The sequence below is a fragment of the Ailuropoda melanoleuca genome, chromosome 16, assembly GCF_002007445.2.
Source record: "Ailuropoda melanoleuca isolate Jingjing chromosome 16, ASM200744v2, whole genome shotgun sequence".
NCBI lineage: Eukaryota > Metazoa > Chordata > Mammalia > Carnivora > Ursidae > Ailuropoda > Ailuropoda melanoleuca.
Window position 1 is genome coordinate 77,615,274 of NC_048233.1, and position 23,927 is coordinate 77,639,200.

The 23,927-nt window shown below is 36.2% G+C and overlaps 2 protein-coding genes and 1 pseudogene across 2 annotated transcripts; all 3 read left to right on the forward strand.

Annotated features, from left to right (window-relative positions):
* The first annotated feature begins 804 nt into the window (after positions 1-804).
* On the forward strand, positions 805-1,731 carry LOC105240995 (olfactory receptor 8J2). The gene has a single exon (XM_019807642.2). It carries the CDS (start codon positions 805-807, stop codon positions 1,729-1,731), a length of 927 nt encoding a protein of 308 aa, XP_019663201.2.
* Positions 1,732-15,443: 13,712 nt separating this feature from the next.
* On the forward strand, positions 15,444-16,385 carry LOC100467266 (olfactory receptor 8K3-like). Its single transcript, XM_011234349.3, has one exon. It carries the CDS (start codon positions 15,444-15,446, stop codon positions 16,383-16,385), a length of 942 nt encoding a protein of 313 aa, XP_011232651.3.
* Positions 16,386-22,485: 6,100 nt separating this feature from the next.
* On the forward strand, positions 22,486-23,376 carry LOC100467515 (annotated as a pseudogene).
* Positions 23,377-23,927: the final 551 nt, after the last annotated feature.

A 23,927-nucleotide genomic window follows, 5' to 3' on the forward strand; every position in this document is an offset into this window, starting at 1 on the left:
AAGGAAGACTAGGGAGGTAGAGTCTGTTGGCGGGCAGCTGAAATAGCATGACGTGGTAGGAACTGGTAAGGAAAACCGAGCATAGCCAAAGTGTTTCATGCAGAAATATGAAATTCCCAAGGATGTTAACAAGGTGTGGATTGAACAGACAACCAGTAGCAGCTAAGTTAAAAATAACTGAAAGACCCTGGAAGTCACTCTGGTTCATCAACGTCTTATATGTGCCTATCATCTATTATTGGAAACATAGAGAGGCATGTGTGTGTATGTATGTAAATGTATACTCATGCAATATTATAATTAACATGTTTAAATAGGCAACAAATTTTAATACATATACATATACATATACATATACATATACATATACATACATATACATATACCATAGTAGTTATATATATATTCAACTAATATAAATATAAATATAAATATAAATATATATTCAACTAATATAATTATAAATATTCAACTAATATAATTAATAAATATTCAACTAATATAATTAATAAATATTCAACTAATATAATTATAAATTATATTTAAAACACAGATGAAAAGTTAATAGCTTGGTACAACTGTTTTATTAACCTGAAACTCGTCTTTAGAAAGTGTGTATTTCTGAATTCTGTTAAAAGATGGGGAGAAATACAAATACAAATAAGGTCTGAATTTTTAATTAGGCACAAAAATAATCTGATTTAAATGAAACAGTCTAAAATCTAGCATCTACCAGAAAAATCGACTTCACCGTCTATAAACTCCTCTCATTTTCCCCATTAAAAGATAAAAACAACAAAAGAAATGGCCTCAGGAAATCTCACCCTGGTGACTGAGTTCATTCTCATGGGAGTCTCAGGCCACCCAGACCTCCAGATTCCACTGTTCTTTGTTTTCCTGCTGATCTACGGGCTGACCATGACAGGGAACCTGGGCATCATCACCCTCACCAGTGTTGACTCTCAGCTTCAAACGCCCATGTACTTCTTTCTCCGGCACTTGGCAATAATCAATCTCGGCGGCTCTACTGTCATTGCCCCTAAAATGCTGGTAACTGTCTTGGTTACAAAGAAAACCATATCCTACTATGGATGTGCAGCCCAGCTGGGTGGGTTCCTGGTTTTTATCGTTGGTGAGATTTTCATGCTGGCTGCAATGGCCTATGACCGCTACGTGGCTATTTGCAACCCCCTGCTCTACATGGCGGTGGTCTCTCCACGGGTCTGCATACTGCTGGTGTCCCTCACGTACCTCTACAGTCTGACCACAGCACTGACTGTCTCCTCCTGTGTGTTCTCCGTGTCATACTGCTCTTCCAATGTAATCAACCATTTTTACTGTGATACTGTCCCTTTGTTGGCATTGTCCTGCTCTGATACTTACATTCCAGAAACAGCGGTGTTTACTTTTTCAGGGACCAATTTGTTCTTCTCAATGATTATTGTTCTAACATCCTACTTCCACATTGTCCTTGCCATTTTGAGGATACGCTCCTCAGAGGGCCGACGAAAAGCCTTTTCCACCTGTGCCTCTCACATGACGGCTGTCACTGTGTTCTATGGGACCCTTCTCTTCATGTATTTGCAGCCAAGGACCAACCACTCATTAGATACTGATAAAATGGCCTCTGTCTTCTATACCCTGGTGATACCAATGCTGAATCCCCTCATTTACAGCCTGAGGAACAAGGATGTGAGGGATGCATTCAAGAGATTCCTCAAGAACCCATAGCTGACTTTCAAACTAATGTAAATTTAAAATTACGATTGTGTTCATTTAAGGGTTTGTATTTACTCCTGAAAAGCTAATCTCTGGTAAGTGCAGAGGCAACACAGAATCACAAATTCAATGGATTTCAATGGGGGAAATATTAACCCTTTCTATTCTGACTACAAATATCCAACATTCTCTAATACAAGGATGTATTAGTTGACCAAAGAAACTACACTTATTTAAGTAGTAAACAGTAATTTCAGAGTTAGCACATTTTAAAGTGCAAGACAACTTGCTATTGGATTTTTATAATTTCCTGTCAAGGAAGAGAATGTCTGACAGCTGAAGAAGTTATGTGAGAACCATTTCTTGGAATGTGGTCAAGAATCAGGTCATCTTCCTTTCCATTGATCTGTTCTTTTCAACTATTAAAAGTTTTATTTTTCCTTTTTACTGTATTTTGTGTTTCAATTTGTTAACTTTTTTAAATCCATTTTTATCTTGCACTTAATATAAATTTGAATCACAGAAAAAGAAATCTTCAGGTGAAAATAAAAAGTAAACAAAAAATTGCTTAGGGGTACCTGGATGGCTCAGATGGTTGGGCATCTGCCTTTAGGTCAGGTCATGATCTCCAGGTCCTGGGACTGAGCCCCATGTCTGGCTTTCAGCTCAGCTGGGAGTCTGCTTCTCCCCTTGCTTGTGCTCTCTCTGTCTCTCTCTCTGAAATGAATAAATGGAATATTTAAAAAAAGCTTAGATAGACATAGAAATAGAACATTTAGCAAAACAGAAAAAGAAAACATGCAAAAGGGGATTCTACTTTTTCAAAGCTCTTCATGTGTACATGAAGCAAAATGTTGATATTTATCCTGATATGATATAAAATTAATATTCTCCATGTCGTATTCTCATAGCAAACACTGTGGTATAGAGTTCATTGTCTGTGTTATGGATTCATAACAGCAAACTCCACTACTTTTAGCATTTATATTTAATGTGTTTTGGAGTAAAATGTTATTAGAACAAAAAGAAACCATTGTCTATAAAGTGACACCAACTTTCAAGGATACACAGATCAAAAAGGAAAAAAAGGTTAACAGTCATCATGTGCCATAGTTTCTTTTATACATGTAAAATATTCCTAAATTACAATAGAATAAGCAAGACTGGTCAGGGTATGCAAGTCAGGCAATGTCTGGAAATAAACTAGATGTGAAATTTTCAGGGATTCTGAAATAAGGGAGATATAGGAATCATGACACTCAGGTCCATGAATCAATTTCTAATTTTAGTCATTAAGCAGAAAAGCTGAAAATAGAAAGTCACACTATATGATGGATACTTCTGGTCTCTTTTTTCATGAAAGGCAGCTTGTTCACAGTTCTTGGGATTTAGGCATGGGCGACTTTGGTGGGTAGGTGGGGGCACAATATTCTGCCTAAAACATCTACATTTATATTGGCATATTTACTGTAGCTAGGCAATCTTGCACCTGTCTCATTCACTAATACTCAATGGGATAGTGTCATAAAAGCTTAGTTTTTAGCCTTTGTACAATCATTAGCCACAAAATTTATCCTAAAGAAACTGTACACAAAGACCTCTTTGATTGAAGGATAAGCTAAGATCATTTGGTTCAGAGGTAACAAAGTGTATGCACACGTATACATGTGCTTACATACCACGTGCACACATTTATCAGAAATGAATCAACACGGGGCGCCTGGGTGGCACAGCGGTTAAGCGTCTGCCTTCGGCTCAGGGCATGATCCCGGCGTTATGGGTTCGAGCCCCACATCAGGCTCCTCTGCTATGAGCCTGCTTCTTCCTCTCCCACTCCCCCTGCTTGTGTTCCCTCTCTCGCTAGCTGTCTCTATCTCTGTCAAATAAATAAATAAAATCTTTAAAAAAAAAAATGAATCAACACAATCAACCAAGCAGGCAAGCACATCCGCTCAGTACCGGTTGTCCATGGAGTAAGATAGGGAGGAAATTCTATATGGCGGCTTTGATCTCCACCGGATCAAAGCTCACACCCTGTCAGATATTAAGTCACCTATACTTCCAGCTTATCCCTAACTAACTGCTCTGGAGGTTCCATGACATTTGTGTCCAAACAGTGACAACAAAACTCCCCTAGTGGTGAGGGGAGAGAAAAGATGAAAGACACAGACATAAAGCAAGGTCTGACAACACCTTCGAAAGTTAGGACACACTTCAAACCAGCACCACAGGGCCCCTCCTTCTGCACCTGCCACAGAAGCAGTAGTTTTGACCTGGGGATGCTCTAGGCAGAAAGCATCGCAAGTGTGTAAATCTTGTGTGGCACACGCTGAATCCTTTCAAGACCATGAAAATAAGGAAACCATCAAACTTCCCAAATTCAGTATAGTAAATGCCATTTCATGAATTTAAGTCCAAAAACTTACTGAAAGACTATTTTTACAGTAGATCATTTTATTTTGAAGAACTGTGATCGTATTTCTCAATATTTTACTTATGACCCAAGACATATGTCTGGTATTAAATATTTCCTACTATATCAGTAATAATAAAACATAACAGAAATTGGCATGTTTCTGATTAGTTTCAATTCAAAAAGTAAATTGAGGAGCTGTAAGGCTTCCAAGGGAGATTTTCTTGTCCCTTAAGATCTATATAGGCTTGGTTTGAGCCGCTAATGCCATCTCCCTGCAAGATCGTAAGCCTTCACCAGATGTCTACATGCCATGGATCACATCTATCATCTCTGCTTTCCAAATGGCTCTTTCCACATGCCACTTCCATGGAAAGGAAAATTTTTTTTCAAGGAAACAACTCAGAAGAGAAGTAGAAATCAGTGCAGATATGGGTGACAGGAGATAAGACCGAGGTTTATATGGCAGCATCATGTCTCCTACTTCAAGAAACTTAACTACAGCACCACAAAATAATTCCCACTGCTCTTCCTATATCCCCAGACTTAAACTTTATACTGGCTCCTTGTCTTGCTCCCTCTCTTTGTACCACCTTTCTTTTCTCTCTGTGTCTCAATAAAGGCTACAGAATTTTTCTTTCCTTCTATTAAATAGAACTGCTACTTATAAAGTTTGATGTCCTTCCATAAGTTCTGCCCCATGTCACTGTTCCAAGCTTCCCTTCAGATAGGTTTTGACTCCTTTGATATTTATAAGGCTATTTTTATGATCAATCATTATTTGGGTTGGAGAAATTTTGTGGACAAAAACAGTTTTGATAACAAACTCTTACCTCAGCTCAGAAAATGTACAAGACATTGGGTTAGCTAAAATGTAAATATGAAAATATCTACTTCTTAAAAAGCATATACAATGGAGCATTACTCAGCCATAAAAACAAATGAGATCTCTCAATTTGTGACAATATAGAAAGACCTAGTAGGATTATGCTAACTGTAATAATTTCAAGAAAGAAAGGCAAATACTATGTGATTTCACTTACTCGTGGACTATAAAAACAAAACAAATGAACAAACAAACAGGTTCTTAAATACAGAAAACAAACTAGTCGTTTCCAGAAAGAAAGTAGGTGAGGAAGGGGATTAAGAGATACAAACTTCCGGTTGTAAAATAAATAAGTCACAGATATGGAAAGTACTCTACAGAGAATATTATAGTCAATAATATTATAAAAGCATTGTATGGTGAAGATTGTGACTGAACTTACCATGGTGAGCGCTGAGTAATGTACAGAATTACAGAATCAATATGTAATACGTCCAAAACTAATAAAGAAGAATGTGTTCATTATACTTCAATTTAAAAAAAGCATTTAGCCACAGAGGCAGTGTGAGCTATAATTGTTGGAAGAGGTTACTAATGATTTCTTAAAAATATTTTAAAATGTGTATTTCAAAGATCTAATAACTTAATGAATGATAAATGTTATTGATGTTTACACAATAATAAAAAGTGATTAAGACACAGGCTGAGATTACATTACATTAATTTAAAATCTTTGTGAAATACGTAAGTAAGATCCTTTCATGTTAAGATATGGATGCCTAAAACATTGTTTATTGATCACAGAATAATTAATATTGGGGGAAAACTAGCAGTTTCTGGATCTCTGTTGTAATCACTTTTCTCTTTGCTTCCTCTCTCACAATTTTTCAGCATTCTATCTACATTTCACACTTCGAACATTGGAACTACAAACTCTGAAATAGAAAGACAGTGTGGGAGGCCCTCAAGACCAGCACACAGGGGTGAAGAATGGAGGCACACAGGGAGGGGCTGTGACTCCAAAGAGGAGTCAGGCTACAGCTCAACCACTTCTCCACACCTCCCAGGAGGATGCGAAGTCAGCTGGCCTGGTGCCCAGGAGGAAAAGCAGGATTTGGAGGTCACCCTCTCCCCACTCTGCTATGAGGTGTGTGCCAGGTTTTGTCACTTTAACAACTACTTTATCAGCATTATCGCTGTGATAGGCATTCAAATAGTCTATGTTCAAATTAACATTATATTAAAATTAATGTGTATCTATCTCCGTTATAATCTCTGAACTTTTAATTGACATGGATTATACCTAGTGCATTTTTTTTAAAGATTTTATTTATTTATTTGACAGAGAGAGAGACAGCCAGCGAGAGAGGGAACACAAGCAGGGGGAGTGGGAGAGGAAGAAGCAGGCTCCCAGTGGAGGAGCCTGATGTGGGGCTTGATCCCAGAACGCTGGGATCATGCCCTGAGCTGAAAGCAGACGCTTAAAGACAGCCACCCAGGCACCCCACCTAGTGCATTTTTCTATTTCCAATCCTGATCAATATTTGAATTCCTTTACAAAATAACGTATTACATCAAGTAAAACAATTTTAGCTCTATAAAGTTAAATCAGATTGAATTATTGGTTGTAACATTTACCCTTTGTACAAATGGTACGTATTCATAAGCTGGATGTCCAGAGCATGAAAAGGCTTGGATACTGATGGTGGGATATATCTTAATGAAAGAACTCTTTAAGTAGAGCCAACTTATTTAGATAAATTAAATGCACTTGTTTTTCCCAAGTCAAGGATGCAGGAGATACATCGCAGACATGTCCATTCATGGGTAAGTGGGGACCACACACACGAAGTTGTTAATTGTGGTGATGCTTGCAGAAGTCAAAAGTTGGGAACTAAATGCCTGTTACTATGGCAGCAAACCTATAGTAAATGGGGGTGGAGACAGATTATACTAATTTTATTAAACAGAGGTCAGCAAAATATTGGTATGTAAGTAGAAAATGAATAAAATTCAAAAGCATATAGTTAAGTGAGAACTTTGAAGTATCAAAAATAAGTTATATAAGAGCATGTTTGTGCACTTTAAAACATACATTATATTTACTTTATCAAGCTGCATTTCTTTTAAAGAACATACACCAACTTTTGTAGAGGAGGTAACTGTGTAGGGAAAGGGAACGGAGGAAAGGGTGGGAATTAGGAAGAGGAGGAGAAAGGTGTTGGAAAACTAAAGTAGATGGAGTACAGTGCTTAAATAAAATGGGTTAACACAGAACATTTCATGTTTACTTGATGGAAGATAAAAAAAAGGTGTAAGAATAGTATTCAAAGTAAAATAGAGTAAATGTACTCCATTTCTATCAATGCCAAGTCCAGTTGGCTTTATCTGGATCAAATAATCATTTGTCCTGTCCATGTACATTTTTTTTTGTAGAGGACAGTATGTTTTATAATATATTTTTTAAAATTTAAATTCAATTAGTTAGCATATAATGTATTATTTGTTTCAGGAGTACGGGTCTGTGATTCATCCGTCTTATATAACACCCAGTGCTCATTACAGTACATACCCTCCCCAGTGTCGATCACCCAGTTACCCCGTCTCCCCACTCCCTCTACTCTCCAGCAACCCTCAGTTTGTTTCCTAACATTAAGAGTCTCTTATGATTTGTCTCCCTCTCTGGTTTCCTCTTGTTTCATTGTGTTCCCTCTTTTCCCCTGTGATCCTCTGCCTTGTTTTCTTAAATTCCACATGTCAGTGAGATTACCCAGTAGTGCAATTGCTGGATCATAGGGTAGCTCTATTTTTAACTTCTTGAGGAACCTCCATACTTTTTTCCAGAGTGGCTGCACCAGCTTTCATTTCCACCAACAGTGTAGGAGGGTTCCCCTTTCTCTTCATCTTCTCCAACATCTGTCGTTTCCTGACTTGTTAATTTTAGCTATTCTGACTGGTGTGAGGTGGTATCTCATTGTGGTTTTGATTTGTATTTCCCTGATGCTGAGTGACGTTGAGCACTTTCTCATTTTGGATGTCTTCTTTGGAAAAGTGTCCATTTATGTCATCTGCTCATTTCTTGATTATTTATTCTTTGGGTGTTGAGTTTGATAAGTTCTTTATATATTTTGGACACTAGCCCTTTATCTGATATGTCATTTGCAAATATCTTCTCCCATTCTGTCGGTTGTCTTTTGGTTTTGTTGATTGTTTCCTCTGCTGTGCAGAAGCTTATTATCTTGATGAAGTCCCAATAGTTCGTTTTTGCCATTGTTTCCCTTGCCTTTGGAGGCGTGTCTCACAAGAAATTGCTGCAGCAGAGGTCACAGAGATTGCTGCCTGTGTTCTCCTCAAGGATTTTGATGGATATCTGTTTCACATTTAGGTCTTTCATCCATTTTGAGTCTATTTTTTGTGCATGATGTAGGGAAATGGTCCAGTTTCATTCTTCTCCATGTGACTGTCCAATTTTTCCAACACCATCTGTTGAAGAGACTGTCTTTTTCCCACTAGATATTTTTTCCTGCTTTGTCAAAGATTAGTTGACCACAGAGTTGAGGGTCCATTTCTGGGTTCTCCATTCTGTTCCATTGATCTATGTGTCTGTTTTTGTGCCAGTACCATGCTGTCTTGATGATTACAGCTTTGTGATATAGCTTGAAGTCAGGCATTGTGATGCCCCCGGCTTTGGTTTTCTTTCTCAGTATTCCTTTGTCTATTTGGGGTCCTTCCTGGTTCCACACATATTTTAGGATTATTTGTTCCAGTTTTGTGAAAAAAGCTGATAGTATTTTGATAGGGATTGCATTGAATGTGTAGATTGCTCTAGGTAGCATAAACATTTTAAGAATATTTCTTCTTCCAATTCATGAGCATGGAACGTTCCATTTCTTTGTGTCTCACTCAATTTCTTTCATGAGCGTTCTATAGTTTTCTGAGTATAGATCCTTTGCCTCTTTGGTTGGGTTTATTCTTAGGTATCTTATAGTTTTAGGTGCAATTGTAAATGGGATCGACTCCTTAATTTCTCTTGTCTCATTTTTGGTGTATAGCAATGCAACTGATTTCTGTGCATTGATTTTATATCCTGCCACTTTACTGAATTCCTGTATAAGTTCTAGCAATTTTGGGGTGGAGTCTTTTGGGTTTTCCACATAGAGTATCATATCATCTGCAAAGAGCAAGAGTTTGACTTCTTCTTTGCTGATTTGGATGCCTTTTATTTCTTTTTGTTGTCTGACCACTGAGGCAAGGACTTCTAGTACTATGTTGAACAGCAGTGGCGATAGTGGACATCCCTGATGTGTTCCTGACCTTAGGGAAAAATCTTTCAGTCTTTCCCCATTGAGAATTATATTCACTGTGGGTTCCTCATAGATGACTTTTATGATATTGAGGTATATGCCCTCTATCCCTATTAAAGAGTTTTAATCAAGAAAGGATGCTGTGCTTTGTCAAATGCTTTTTCTGCATCTATTAAGAGGATCATATGGTTCTTGTCCTTTCATTTATTTATGTAGTGCATCACATTGATTGACTTGTGGATATTGAACCAACCTTGCAGCCCAAGAATAAACCCCACTTGGTTGAAGTGAATAACTGTTTTAATGTATCATTCAATCCTATTGGCTAGTATTTTGGTGGGAAATTTTTGCATCCATGCTCATCAGGGATATTAGTCTGTAATTCTCCTTTTTGGTGGGGTCTTTATCTGGTTTTGGGACCAACGTAATGCTGGCCTCATAGAAAGAGTGTGGAAGTTTTTCTTCCATTTTGATTTTTTGAAACAGCTTCAGAAAAATAAGTATTAATTCTTTAAATGTTTGGTAGAATTCCCCTGGGAAGACATCTGGCCTTGGGCTCTTGTTTGTTTGAGAGATTTTTGATTACTGCTGCAATTTCCTTGCTGGTTATGGGTATGTTCATGTTTTCTATTTCCTCCTAGTTCAGTTTTAGTAGTTTCTACATCTCTGGGAATGCATCCATTTCTTCCATATTGCCTAATTTGTCGCCATACAGTTGCTCATAATATGTTCTTATAATTGTTTGTATTTCTTCAGTGTTGGTACTGATCTCTCCTCTTTCATTCATGATTTTATTTATTTGGGTCCTTTCTCATTTCTTTTTGATAAGTCTGAACAGGGGTCTATCAATCTTATTAATTCTTTCAAAGAACCAGCCCCTAGTTTCATTGATCCATTCTACTGGTCTCTTTGTTTGTACTTCACTGATTTTTGCTCTAACATTCATCATTTCTCTTTTCCTGCTCCATTTAGGTTTTATTTGCTTTCTTTCTCTAGCTCCTTCCCATGTAAGGTTAGGTTATGTATTTGAGATCTTTCTTGTTTCTTGAGAAAGGCTTGTGTTGTTATATACTTCCCTCTTAGCACCACTTTTTCTACATCCCAAAGATTTTGAACAGTTGTGTTTTCATTTTCATTTGTGTCCATGAATTTTTTAAATTCTTCTTTAATTTCTTGGTTGACCCATTCATTCTTTAGTAGGATACTCTTTAGCCTTCATGTATTTGAGTTCTTTCCAACTTTCCTCTTGTGATTGAGTTCCAGTTTCAAAGCATTGTGGTCTGAAAATATGCAGGCAATGACACCAGTCTTTTGATACTGGTTGAAACCTGATTTGTGTCCCAGGATGTGATCTATTCTGGAGAATGTTCCATGTGCACTTGAAAAGAATGTGTATTCTGTTGATTTGGGGTGAAATGCTCTGAATATGCCTGTGAAGTCCATTTGGTCCAGTGTATCATTCAAACCTCTTTTTCTTTGTTGATCTTCTGCTTAGACGATCTGTCCATTGCAATGCAGGAGTTTTAAAGTCCTCTGAAGAGTTGCAGCTATTCTTTTCTTCACTCTCTGGTTGTGTCTGCAGGTGTTTAGAATGGTTTGATAACTATCCAGCTCAATTCCTGGACCGGATGATTTTAAGGTCTCCTACTCCTCCATTACCTTGGAGTCCTGCCCTGCCCATGTACATTCAAACAGGCAAAATTTAGGTACATCAAATAAATCATGCCATACCTATTTTCTCTTGGTCCTTATTACTTTGTCTTTCACTGATTATAGTCAATACGGGTAGAATCAGATTCCAGCAATTTTATTAAAATAAAAGTTTGCAAAATATTGATATGTATGTAATAAAATGAATATAATTCAAAAACACACAGTTGGGTGAGAACCTTTACATATCAAAATGAGCTATACACAATGTTGTGTACTTTAAAACATATATTTATTTTATAAAACTACGTTTCATGTTAAGGACATATATCAACTTTTGTAAAAGAGGTACGTACCTATTTGGGGAAGAGATACAGAAGTATACATGGGAAATTAGTACTAAGGATGCACATGGGATGTGGAATGAAGGGATCATTAACTTAATTTAGTCCCTAAGATGAGAAAAAGAAATATAGTAGTTACACACATACTCATAAATTTTATTCCTTCTGAATCTTCTAATATACTATAGGACATGTTTAAAGAGCTTTGTTTTTATCCTCAGATATAAAACATGGAAGAAGCCTTGGAAAACATGGAAAATGCTGAAAGTTTATGTAATTTATGGATGATTAAGACATCTAAGAAATAATCTACTTAAATCAAGATATTTGAGTGAATACAATAAAAATAACAACTAAGGAAAGCAGGGGAATTTTATATATAAAAAGACATTTCCTCAACAGGGGAATCAAAGTTACTCTGAATAATTAGCAAAGACGAGTGGCGTCATTTCCTGCTCTCAGGTGCTTTGGGGAATAACCAAGAATTGCATTCAAGCTCCCAGGGAGAGTGTCTCAAAGGGAGCAGATGCTCATAAATTCTTCTGACAGCAGTCAAACCGGTAATCATACAGGGGAACAGAAAGCCAGTCCTCACTTAAGGTGAGTAGATGCCACTTATTATAATGATCACAAGATTAGCTGCAGTGATGATTTTTGATACCTGCCTTCCATTTAAATGACAGTTGTAAGTATAGTCAACAATTACATTACATCATGCATATTAATCATATCTTGTCATAACTAAGTTTTCTGGAGTAATGATGTATGTTTACCACTATTAGTATGTTCTCTGAAGGTGGTGAGGAACCTTATTTCTATTTGTTACTATTTCCACAATTATATAGAGATTCTAGACAATAAACATGGTGAAGGGGGAGTTGGCATTTTTGCATGCTCAACTTAGAATCCTCCTCTTCCTTTCCCTCTCTTTCTCCCTTCTTTTAATGGCAGTGCGATGTTCTCAATTTGACCCACCCATTTACCTGAGTTGAGGTTATTTACAAAATACTATCAAATATTTAGTTGAGATTGGGTGTTTGCATTTGCACAAGAGGACATCCCTTGGGCTCTATGCCCATCCCCCAGGTCCTGGTACAGCTCTGGAATTTCTGCTTTCATCTGATAAGAGTCAGGTTTGATGCTCAATTTCCTTGTTTCTTTCCAGGCAGTGCTTTGGTAGGACTAGTGGGGACAGGCCACGTAAATATTTATTCAATTACATTTGGGAGAAATGCAAAATCACAATAAAATGGATGTTTGGTTGAAGAGGTTTACCAAACTGCACAAACTGCTGTGGAATAGTTCTTTCTTTGGGTGTAATTCTTGTAGCTTAAGGCATTAGACTTTGTCATTTGTTTGGTTGCTGCTAATGAGTATTTGTTATTGCTCTGCTATAAATATTTTGTTAATTTGAATAGATTTTTGGATAAAACAAATTTCATGTAGTTTTATCTACCAAATTGATATTGGATTTCTATTTTTTGGAAAATGCTGGTTATTTAAGGGCATCCAGAGATTCCAATTTTTGAGGTTATAAAAGTTTAACATTTTCTTATGACATTAAGTCCTTGATGAGTCTAGGGTTGATTTTTATATGAATGAATGAAATATCCAGTTTCATCATCCTCTATAGGGATAATCACTTTCTCCATTGCCATTGAATAGACCATTTTTGCATGCCTGTCCTAACATGCCACTTCTGTCATAAATGACAGTTCTATACATTTGTGGGTCTTTTCCTGAGGTCTCTATTCTTTTCCATTGATATAAGTATGCTGTATTGTCTCAAGAACTCCAGCTTTATAAGTTTTATGATCTGGGAGTCCAGGATTTTTCAAAAGTGTCTTGCTTCTTCTTTACAATTTGCATTTTCTAGATGCATTTAAAATCATTATCAAATTCTACAAATTTCCTTAACGAGTTTTGATTGTAAAAGCATTGAACAAATAGATTAAATTCAGTAGAAGTGACATTTTGTCACACCAAGTTGTGCAATCCAGGAACATAATATTTCTATCAATTTATGTAGGACTTCTATGTTTTGCAAAAAAAAGTATTAATTTTTCTCTTTTTATAAGTAGATTCAATCAGTTTTTATAAGATATCCTATCATTATGGAATTTTCCTTTTATTCTTAATTTTTATCATTTTGTCCATTCTAAATAAGATTAATTCTTCCTCTATTCAAATTTTTTTTTCTAATTCACTCTGAAACTGTCGCGAATTTTAATTACAGATTTTCCAAAATTTAAACTGTCCAGCCAAAAATGGGATCAATGCAGCTTAAACAAATGTTTAATAATTTGTACATTTTTAAAATTGATATCAATGATATATTAATATTTAGAGTTCTACATCTAAATAAGTAAAATTATAGGCCTGTGTGTGTGTACATATCTTTTTTTTTTTAATCCGTATTTTGGGCCTCCTAGAATGAGTCACAATGTAGTCCTCATTTTTTATACTCTAGAAGAGTTTACAATAAAATTAGGTAATATTCTCCCATGAAATGTTGGAAGCACCTGCCTTTAAAACTAACCTGAAGGAGAAAGGAGCTAGAGAAGGAGAGGTGGATGAAGTGTAACCCTTACATAAACTATGTTGACACAGACGTTTCATGCATGCTGGATAGAACATGAAATGAGTGTGTAAGACGAGTATTCAATTAAAATATCGTACATACACTCCATTTCTCTCAATGCCACGCCCAGTTGGCTTTATCTGGATCAAATAATCATTTGTCCTGGCCCATGTCATTTAAACAAATAAAATTAAGTACTTCTAATGAATCACGCCATATCTCTTTCCCCTCATTCCCCAACACTTTGTCTTTCATTCATGTGTTTCATGCAATGTTATTTGCCAGCCTCTAATGCATTTGAGATAGCACTCCCTACTTTGGAGTGGTATTTCTCTACGTTGTATAAATTTATTTATAGCAATTAACTGGATGATTGTAGGAGATACCTTAACAAACACATTTTATTTTTTTATTTTTAAATTTTTTTATTAGTCCCCATGGTGACGAACAAATACATTTTAATAATTTTTATTTGTATTAAATGTGCTAAAAATATAATTACATTAAGCATACATCAGAGATATTAGTGGTAAGGTCAAAGCAAATGTGATAATGATAACTAATTGTTTTACTTTCATATTGAATAACTTACAGATGCAGGCCTTACTTGGTATGCAACATAGCTGAACAGTTTATGCAACCATCAACTCAAAAAAACCAACAACTAAGTGCTGAATTTTCACATGCACTACTCTACAGAAAATAAAAGTTGTTTATATGCATTAGAATGTACTAGTTGGGAACTTCTGTAAAGGAGCTAAATTATTGCCTATCATTAAAAAATCAATCATAAACATTGTTTAAAACTCATGAAAGCATAGTGGAATGAGAATACAGTTTTTAAAAAAGAAATGAATGGTAGAATGAGAATGCTAATAGATATGCAGAGTTGTAATAAGAAAAGTAAATCAAAGTCTACTCGAGTTAACTATGGTTTCCTTTGGATTTTGGGACAAAAGTTGCAAGGGCAGAAAGCAGAGAGCTATTACCGTTACTATAATTCTTTCTTAAGTATGCCATGTTTTAACCAATTTTAAGTATTTTAAGTAAAAAAAAAAAAGAAAAATTCTAACAATATATCAGGATTCACACTCAAGACCAAACATTTCTAATGATACATTTTTGAGGGGCGCCTGGGTGGCACAGTAGTTAAGCGTATGCGTTAAGCTCAGGGCATGATCCCAGCGTTCTGGAATTGAGCCCTGCATCTTCCGCTGGGAGCCTGCTTCTTCCTCTCCCACTCCCCCTGCTTGTGTTCCCTCTCTCACTGGCTTTCTCTCTCCCTGTCAAATAAATAAATAAATTTTTTTAAAAAAATGATACATTTTTGACAGACCATAAAGAGACTATATTAACTTGATAATGATAGCCAGCATGTGATGCAAAAAACAAAATGGCTACCATATACTTCGAGTTGTAACTCATTCAAAATTGGGTTACAGGTTCAGTGACGCTGGTGAGTCTTATTCTAAAATAACTCATCTAAAAAATTGGGTTTATCTTACTCACAATGGCTTTGTCTTCTAAAATGTAACAGATGTTATTTCCTGAATTGCAATGACACTTGTGATGGTTGTTCCCACAGCAATTTTCCTTAATGGCCTGGATGAACAAACAAAATCTAACAGTGCTAACAGAGTTCATCCTAATGGGACTCGCAGACCGTCCTGAGCTGCAGGCTCCCTTCTTTGGGCTCTTCCTCATCATCTACACAGTCTCAGTGGTGGGCAACCTGGGTGTGATCACCCTCACCAAGGTGGACCCCAGACTCCAAACACCCATGTACTTCTTCCTCAGACACCTGGCTTTCACTGATCTTGGTTATTCAACAACAATCCCCTATAACTGGTGTGCTACACAGCTGGCTAACCAAAATACAATCCCCTATAACTGGTGTGCTACACAGCTGGCTTTCTTCATCTTGTTCATCATCAGTGAGCTTTTCATCCTGTCGGCAATGGCCTATGACCGCTATGTGGCCATCTGTAACCCTCTGCTCTACACGATTGTTATGTCACAGAGGGTGTGCTGGGTGCTGGTAGCAGTCCCTTATGTCTACAGTGCTTTTCTCTCTGTGATAATTACCATAAAGATTTTTATGTCATCCTTCTGTGGCCATAATGTCATTAGACATTTTTACTGTGACAATCTTCCCTTGTTAACTTTGCTGTGCTCAAGTTCACGTGACATTGAGTTGATCATACTGATCTTTTCAACATTCAATTTGATTTCCTCCCTTGTGATAGTGCTTGTGTCCTACATCTTGATCCTAATGGCAATCCTCAGGATGAATTCTGCAGAGGGCAGAGACAAGGCCTTCTCCACCTGTGGATCCCACCTGACAGTGGTCATTGTGTTATACGCAACACTATTCTTCATGTACGTGCAGCCCAAATCCAATCATTCCTTTGATACTGATAAAATTGCTTCTGTATTTTACACTTTGATAATCCCTATGCTGAATCCCATGATCTACAGCTTGAGGAACAAAGAGGTAAAAGGTGCCCTGCATAGAATATGGGAAAACCTACACAAACTGCCTATGTAGAATTAAATCTAGACTGTGTATACAATAAATTAAGTTGTAGGCTCTTTTTTATTATATGACATGGGCCTTATAAAGGAGTAATGTGTAAAAGTCATGGACACCTAGAAATATTTTTCTTGTTTTCAACTTTTAGATATTTTAGTAATGATCATTCTTCTGATGCCAATATTTGTTTCAGCACAAGAGACTGAGTCTGGACCACTGTTCTCACATTGCCAAGTACTTAATGTTGCAAATGAAGACAAGTTTTGTTCTGTTTTGTTTAAACATATCTCTGCTTAGATAATCTTTTTAAAAAGTTTTTTGTGTCTTTATTAAATATTAAGTAAATACCAGTGCCTACCACACTGGCATATGGCATAGAGAAGATGGCACTTATTGTTCTTTGGAGACAGAATATACACATCAATGAATAATCAACATATCTGCCTTAATGAAACTTTAACTTTATCTCCTGTGTTGTTGTCATCTCAGATTTTGTCAAGTGGTGATATATGAACCTGTATACACTTGGGGAAGCAGAAATAAATGTGTGATTGTTTTCAGGTGGCATAAGTGTGTACAGTAAAAATTCCAAAAAAACTCTTCATGCTGAAACATTAGAAATAAAAAGTGAATTTTGCAAGATTGGTGCATACAAGGCCAGCATATAAGAGATTGTTTGTTTGTTTCCTATACACTAGAAAGCCCAGGAAAAAATAATTTTAAACTGTTGATTTTACTAGAAATAAAAACTGAAACACCTAAGGAAAATTGTAATGAAGGATTTGCATGATTTTCTTGGAGGAAACTACAAAACTATTGCTGAATTATTAAGGAAGATGTAAGTGTACCATATAACATACCATTGCTTGGATGAAATAAATATTATGTGATGGGGCTCTTCCTCCCTAAATTATTCTATGCACTCAATGCAGCAACAATAAAAAATCCAATAGTATTTTTATTTTTATTTTATTTTATTTTTTAAGATTTTATTTATTTATTTGACAGAGATAGAGACAGCCAGCGAGAGAGGGAACACAAGCAGGGGGAGTGGGAGAGGAAGAAGCAGGCTCATACAGGAAGAGCCTGATGTGGGGCTCGATCCCATAACGCCGGGATCACGCCCTGAGCCGAAGGCAGACGCTCAACCGCTGTGCCACCCAGGCGCCCCCCAATAGTATTTTTAATACTCAAGTTGATTTTAAAAATTATGTGGAAATGCAAAGGATCTAGAATATCTTTGAAGAAGAAAGAACACAGAGGTTCCAATAACAGATAACAATTCCTTTAATGAAGCTAGATTATTTTTTAAAATTATTTTTAAAACCAATATTTTAAAACAATTCTTCTTTCCTTTCTTCATTCCTTCTTTGTCTTTTCTTCTTTCTTTTAGAATGATGGAGGCTGATTGTAAAATTTGGTAGGAAAAACAAAATGCCCAAAAGCTAAAGACAGTCTTGTAAAAGGGGAATGAAGTCACAGAAGTTACACCACCAGATTTCAGGACCTATTAAAGCTACAGTAATTAAGAAAACATTGTCCTGATTTGTGAAGCCCCTAAGGAAATAGAATGGATGTTCCTCTAAAAATTAAAAATAGAAGTACCGGGGCGCCTGGGTGGCACAGCGGTTGAGCGTCTGCCTTCGGCTCAGGGCGTGATCCTGGCGTTATGGGATCGAGCCCCACATCAGGCTCCTCCACTATGAGCCTGCTTCTTCCTCTCCCACTCCCCCTGCTTGTGTACCCTCTCTCGCTGGCTGTCTCTGGCTCTGTCAAATAAATAAATAAAATCTTTAAAAAAAAAAAGTTTAAAAAAAAAAAAAAGTACCACATGATCCAGTAATTTCACTACTGGGTATTTACCCAAAGAACATGAAAACATGAATTCAAAAAGATATATGCACCCTTAGGTTCATTGCAACATTATTTACAGTAGACAAGGTAGAGAAGCAGCCCAAGTAGCCACTGATAGATGAATGGATAAAAATGATGTGGAATATATACACAATGGAATATTACTCATCCATAAAAGAGAATGAACTCTTGCCATACGTGACAACATGGATGGACATAGAGCGCATTATGGAAAGTGAAACAAGTCAGACAGAGTAATACAACTACCATATGAATTCGCTTATAGATGCAATCTAAAAAACAAAACAAACAAACAAACAAAAGCAGAAACAGACCCATAAATACTGAGAACAAACTGATGGCTGCTGGAGGGGAGGGGAATACAGGGGAGCGAAAAAGGGTGAGGGGGAGTGGAAGATAGACTTCCAGTTATGGAATGAGTGAGTTATGGTATAAAAGGTACAGTGTAGGAAATATAGTGGGTCGTATTGTAACAGCATTGCACGGTGACAGGTGGCAGCTACACTTGTGCTGAGCATAACATAACGTATAAACATGTTGATTCACTATGTTGTACATCTGAAACTAATGTAACATTGTGTGTCAATTGCACTTTAATAAAAAAGGAAGGAAAACATTTTACAGAAGTCAGGCTAATTGATCAATGGAATAGAATGATGACTACAGAAACAGATCCACACATACATTGTCACCTAGCATATGATAGATGCATAGCTGTTTTCCAAAAGAGAAAGAATGATCTTTTCAATAAATGCTATAAGGTAATCTATATATTTATTTTGAGAAAAAAAAGAATCTTGACAAATACCCAGGTCCTATACAGACTCAATTCTACTTGGATTAAAGATCTAAATGTGAAACGCAAACAACATTTAAAAGGAAATCATAGTGGGACATCTTTGTGATAGAGAAATATGTACAACATTTTGAACAGAACACACAAAACAATAACTATCTAAGATTTAAAATGATCAGTTGAACTGTTTTAAGAAATCCTGTTCATCAAAATAGTGTGAAAAAGAAACTCTCATAGTGGGATAGGATACTTTTAAGACCTACAGAATCAGAGGAAGAGCTGACAAGGGACTCATGCGCAAAATATAAAAGTAACTCATGCAAATCCATAAATAAAATAGTTGACATGAATTACGATGCAAAGGTGACAAAAGATACTAACACCATGTTTCAAAAGAAAATATCTAAATGGCCATTAAACATATGAAAATGTTCTTAATTTCATTTGGCATTAGAATAATACAAAATAAAACCACAATACTAGGACCCCAAACACATCATCATCAAAGATGAGAAAGAAAATGAGGGAAATACTAAATCTTGACAAGGATATTGTGCAACCATAACTATTTGCACTGCTGGCAGGGGCGTGCATTGATATAACCACTCTGGAAACTCATTGGGCGGTATTTACTAATGCTGAATATGCGTATCCTGTGACTCAACAATCTCAGCATGAAGGATACCCAATAAAAATACATGCAAGATTACAGATTCCCCCTCAGTGGTGAATGGACTGCGCCTGTCTCTGTGACTAACTCAGATCAGTGACTTTTCAGAGCCCCATTAGGGTATGATATCCCTTTGGTGATTTAGCCATCTCTTTAATAATCTGCATGATAACTGAAGTTTTTGGGTGAATACAAGTTTGTAAACATCTCTATTATAATTTTTGGTGAAAGCTAGACATTTGCTATGATGCAGGAAGTTTATACTCTTTGAAAATATATCTGAAAAGGGAGTTTTAAGAAAATTCACAACGAAAACCTGAAGATTGTCATGATTATTTTCTTTTATCTGGATCCTTAACAAAACGTAAAATATGATATTGTTATATGTAGTTATTTGGATGTTTCAGAATTCTTAAGCTCAAATAATAACAGATTTCCGTAATGTTTTCCAGCTACCTCTCAAGTAAAAGGGTTATCTCACTCAATATGTTTATAACATGTGCAATTTCTCTGTTTCCAATATGCCATGTGTTTCCCAGATGTACCAATGTCCTTTGCAAATCATCACTTTTAGGTGTAGGTGAGGCAAAAACAGACGATCACAGCCTTGCTGTGTCTCCACCACACCATAAAGCCTGATTAGTAAGAGAACTGCCATTTCCTTACCTACAAGCCTTGGAAGAGTCTCTGAAGTGCCATCAGATTGTCCCTTGAATTGCTAAATGCACATCTAATGGAAATTGGAACTAAGATTAAAATATGTACAAATATGAATTTAGGCAAAGACTTCTTGCAAAATTATGCATTTTACTTAAAATTAATGTGTCTCTTCAACTTACTTATTTAATAGCTTTTTCTAAAACTCTCCTTATCCCCCCTTGAAAATTACTTTGATGTTTTATTATATGCACTTAAACGCATATTTTATTTATCTTTCATTGCAGAATATACTTAGTGTCAATCCAGTTTAGAGAGCTTTATTTGGCAGTGGGAGGGGCAGAGCTGGGGAATGGTTTAATTCTCTCATCTCTGTACTTAGGGTAGATTTATAATGAAGGTCCAAAGCTAATCTCATTGTATTTTTTACATGTTTGAATAGTCTTGAGAGGAAAAAAAAAACAGATTTAAAAGGTAAGAACCAGTTTACCTTCAGTAATCATATAAAATAAGGTAAGTATAAAAAGAACCATATAAAATAAAGAGTTCAGTGCTTTACATAGAACGCTAAAGATAACGAGAAAAAGCATCTCCTATCTTTTTTCATATAAAGGGGACTGGTATTTATTAGCTTGGATTTAAATAGAGCATACATTTTAATATTCTCATTTATTACATGAGATTCATGATATTTTTATATCCACTAGAAATATATCCTTACCTGTATTGTCTCCTGAGAATTAATTTAGTGTTTCTAATAAGCCACAACTAATCTGCTTTCCATCTCTTTGGATTTGTCTCTTCTGGATATTCCATTTAATGGAATTATACAATGTGTACAACATGTGCCCATTTATACTTGGGTTATTTTGTTTAGCATGAAGTTTTAAAGACGCATCCACATTTTAGCATGTACCAATACCTCTTTCCTTGTATGGCTTACCAATATTCCATTGTATGGATATAACACACATGTTATCCATTCATCAGTTTTTGGTCATTTGGGTTGTCTCTAAGTTTTGACTGTTAGGAACTATTTTAACTATGATGAATGCTCTTTTGAACATTTACCTGAAAATTTTTCTTGAACTCTTGGGGTTGTCAATACCTTTGGGTACATATCAAAGAATGGAATTACTGGATCGTAAGGGTAATTTATGGTTAACTTATTGAGTAACCATCAAACTGCTTTCATAGTGGCTGTGCCATTTTGCTTTCCCAGCAGTACACGAAGGTTCTCATCTCCACACCCTTGCCAATCTTTCTGATTTTTTTTTTGTCTTTTCTTTGTAAGTCACCCTAAAGCAAGTGAAGTGATATCTCATTGTGGTTTTGATTTGCATTTTTCTAAAGACTGATGGCATAGAATATTTTTTCATGTGCTTACGGCCATTTGTATATTTTCTGTGAGAAATGTCTGTTCAAGACTTTGGCCTGTTTTTTAATTTGGGTAATTTTTCTTTAAGAGGTTGAGTTATAGGGGCGCCTGGGTGGCGGTTAAGCATCTGCCTTGGCTCAGGGCGTGATCCCGGCGCTATGGAATCGAGCCCCACATCAGGCTCCTCCGCTATGAGCCTGCTTCTTCCTCTCCCACTCCCCCTGCTTGTGTTCCCTCTCTTGCTGGCTGTCTCTATCTGTGTCGAATAAATAAATAAAATCTTTAAAAAAAAAAAAAGAGGTTGAGTTATAAGAATTCTTTGGGTATTTTATGTACTAGACCCTTACTAGATATAAGATTTATAATGTTTTCCATATATATATATATATATATATATAATTATTTCCAAAAATTTATAATTTATTTCCATTATTTTAATATTTTAATAATTTCATTTGATGCATAAAATTCATCATTTTTTACATTTTGATAAAGTTCAATTTAGGAGTTTTTACTTTTGTTGTCTGTGCTTTTGGTGTCCTGTCTAAGAAAGCTATAAAGAGCTCAGCTGAGCCAGGAGAGAGAGAATTGAGCTGCCAGGTGTTGGAACAGCCAATTAAAGCTCAGATCATAAATGCAAGATTTCAGCCTTTAATCACGTACTACAATGGTCATCTCAGTCATATGTCATGAAAGTTGATGATTATTCTTATATTTATTCCCAGTGTAGGTTTCCCAAATGGACTGCATGAACAAACACAATCTAATACTGTGGAAAGAATTCATTCTACTGGGAATCACAGGACCCCCCCCTGAGCTCCATGTTTGGACTCCCTCACTGTTTACCTGGTCTCAGTGGTGGGTAACCTGAGCTTAGTCATCCTCACCAAGGTGGACCCCAGGCTCCAAACACCCATGTACTTCTTCCTCAGACACCTGGCTCTCACTGATCTGGGTTATTCAACAGCTATAGACCCAAAATGTGAGTTTTATTGTGGAAGCAAATACAATCTCCTATTATTCCTGCAGCACATGGGAGCTTTCCACATTATCTATGGTCATTGTTAGTGAGCTGTTCATTCTGTCAGCTGCCCTATGATCCCTACCATGGCCATCCGTAACCCTCTGCTCCACCCTGACATCATGTCACAAAGGGTGTGTCAGTTGTGGTGGCCATCCCCTGTGTCTCCAGCACATTTGTGTCTCTTCTAGTCACCATCAAGATTTTTAGTTCATCCTTCTGTGACTACAGTATTGTCAGTCATTTCTACTGTGACAATCTCCCCGTGTTATCTTTGCTCTGCTTGAATATGCATAAAATTGATTGATGATTTTTATTTTCTCAGTTTTTAATTTGATTTTACTGCTTCTGATAGTTCTCGTGTCTTACCTGCTGATCCTGGTAGCCATCGTTAAGATGAACTCAGTTGAGGGGCGGCACAAGGCTTTTCCACCTGTAGGTTCCACCCAACAGTGACCACAGTGTTCTATGGGAATCTGATATTTATTACTGTGCAACCTGAGTCCTTCATTCCTTTGACACCGATAGGTGGCATCCAGATTTTGCAACCTTTTTATCCCCATGCTGAATCCCTTGATCTATAGTTTGAGGGAAAAAGATGTAAAATAGGCAGAAAGAAGGATGTGGAAAAAATTATGCAATATCTTTTCTTAATTGATTGTACTATGTGGTTCCTATCAACATTAAATTTTGTTATGTGTTCCTTCAGAGAAAAGCAAAGATAGATGAGTTCAAAATATATTTAGAGATTGACTTCTATTTACCTGTCATACTTCTAAGTGAACTTGAAGAAAGAAACATTTAGTATATAATATACATTAATTTAAATACCTGTAAAATTATAGCATTTTGTTAAGAAGTACATTCATATATAGTTAACCAGTAAAAACCTGCATATGAATGACACGGTGTAGATAAGATTTATATGTAGTGAAACAGATAATGAGATAAAATCAGACTAGGATTAAGAGAAAGATGAAGGGGTATAAAGTAAATTCAATTTTATAAGAAAAGGTATTTTTATGGTAAAAGTCAATCAAAAACTGGCTAATGTGACTATGTAAAGTCAATTGTATTCAATAGGTATGAAGCTTCTCTTATGCAAGATGATTAAGTTGTACAGATTTGTTTTAAAGCATTTTGCTATAATTTAAATATTA

Coding starts and splice junctions, on each gene's coding strand:
- LOC105240995 (XM_019807642.2), top strand. CDS start 805: ATGGCCTCAGGAAATCTCACCCTGGTGACTGAGTTCATTCTCATGGGA.
- LOC100467266 (XM_011234349.3), top strand. CDS start 15,444: ATGAACAAACAAAATCTAACAGTGCTAACAGAGTTCATCCTAATGGGA.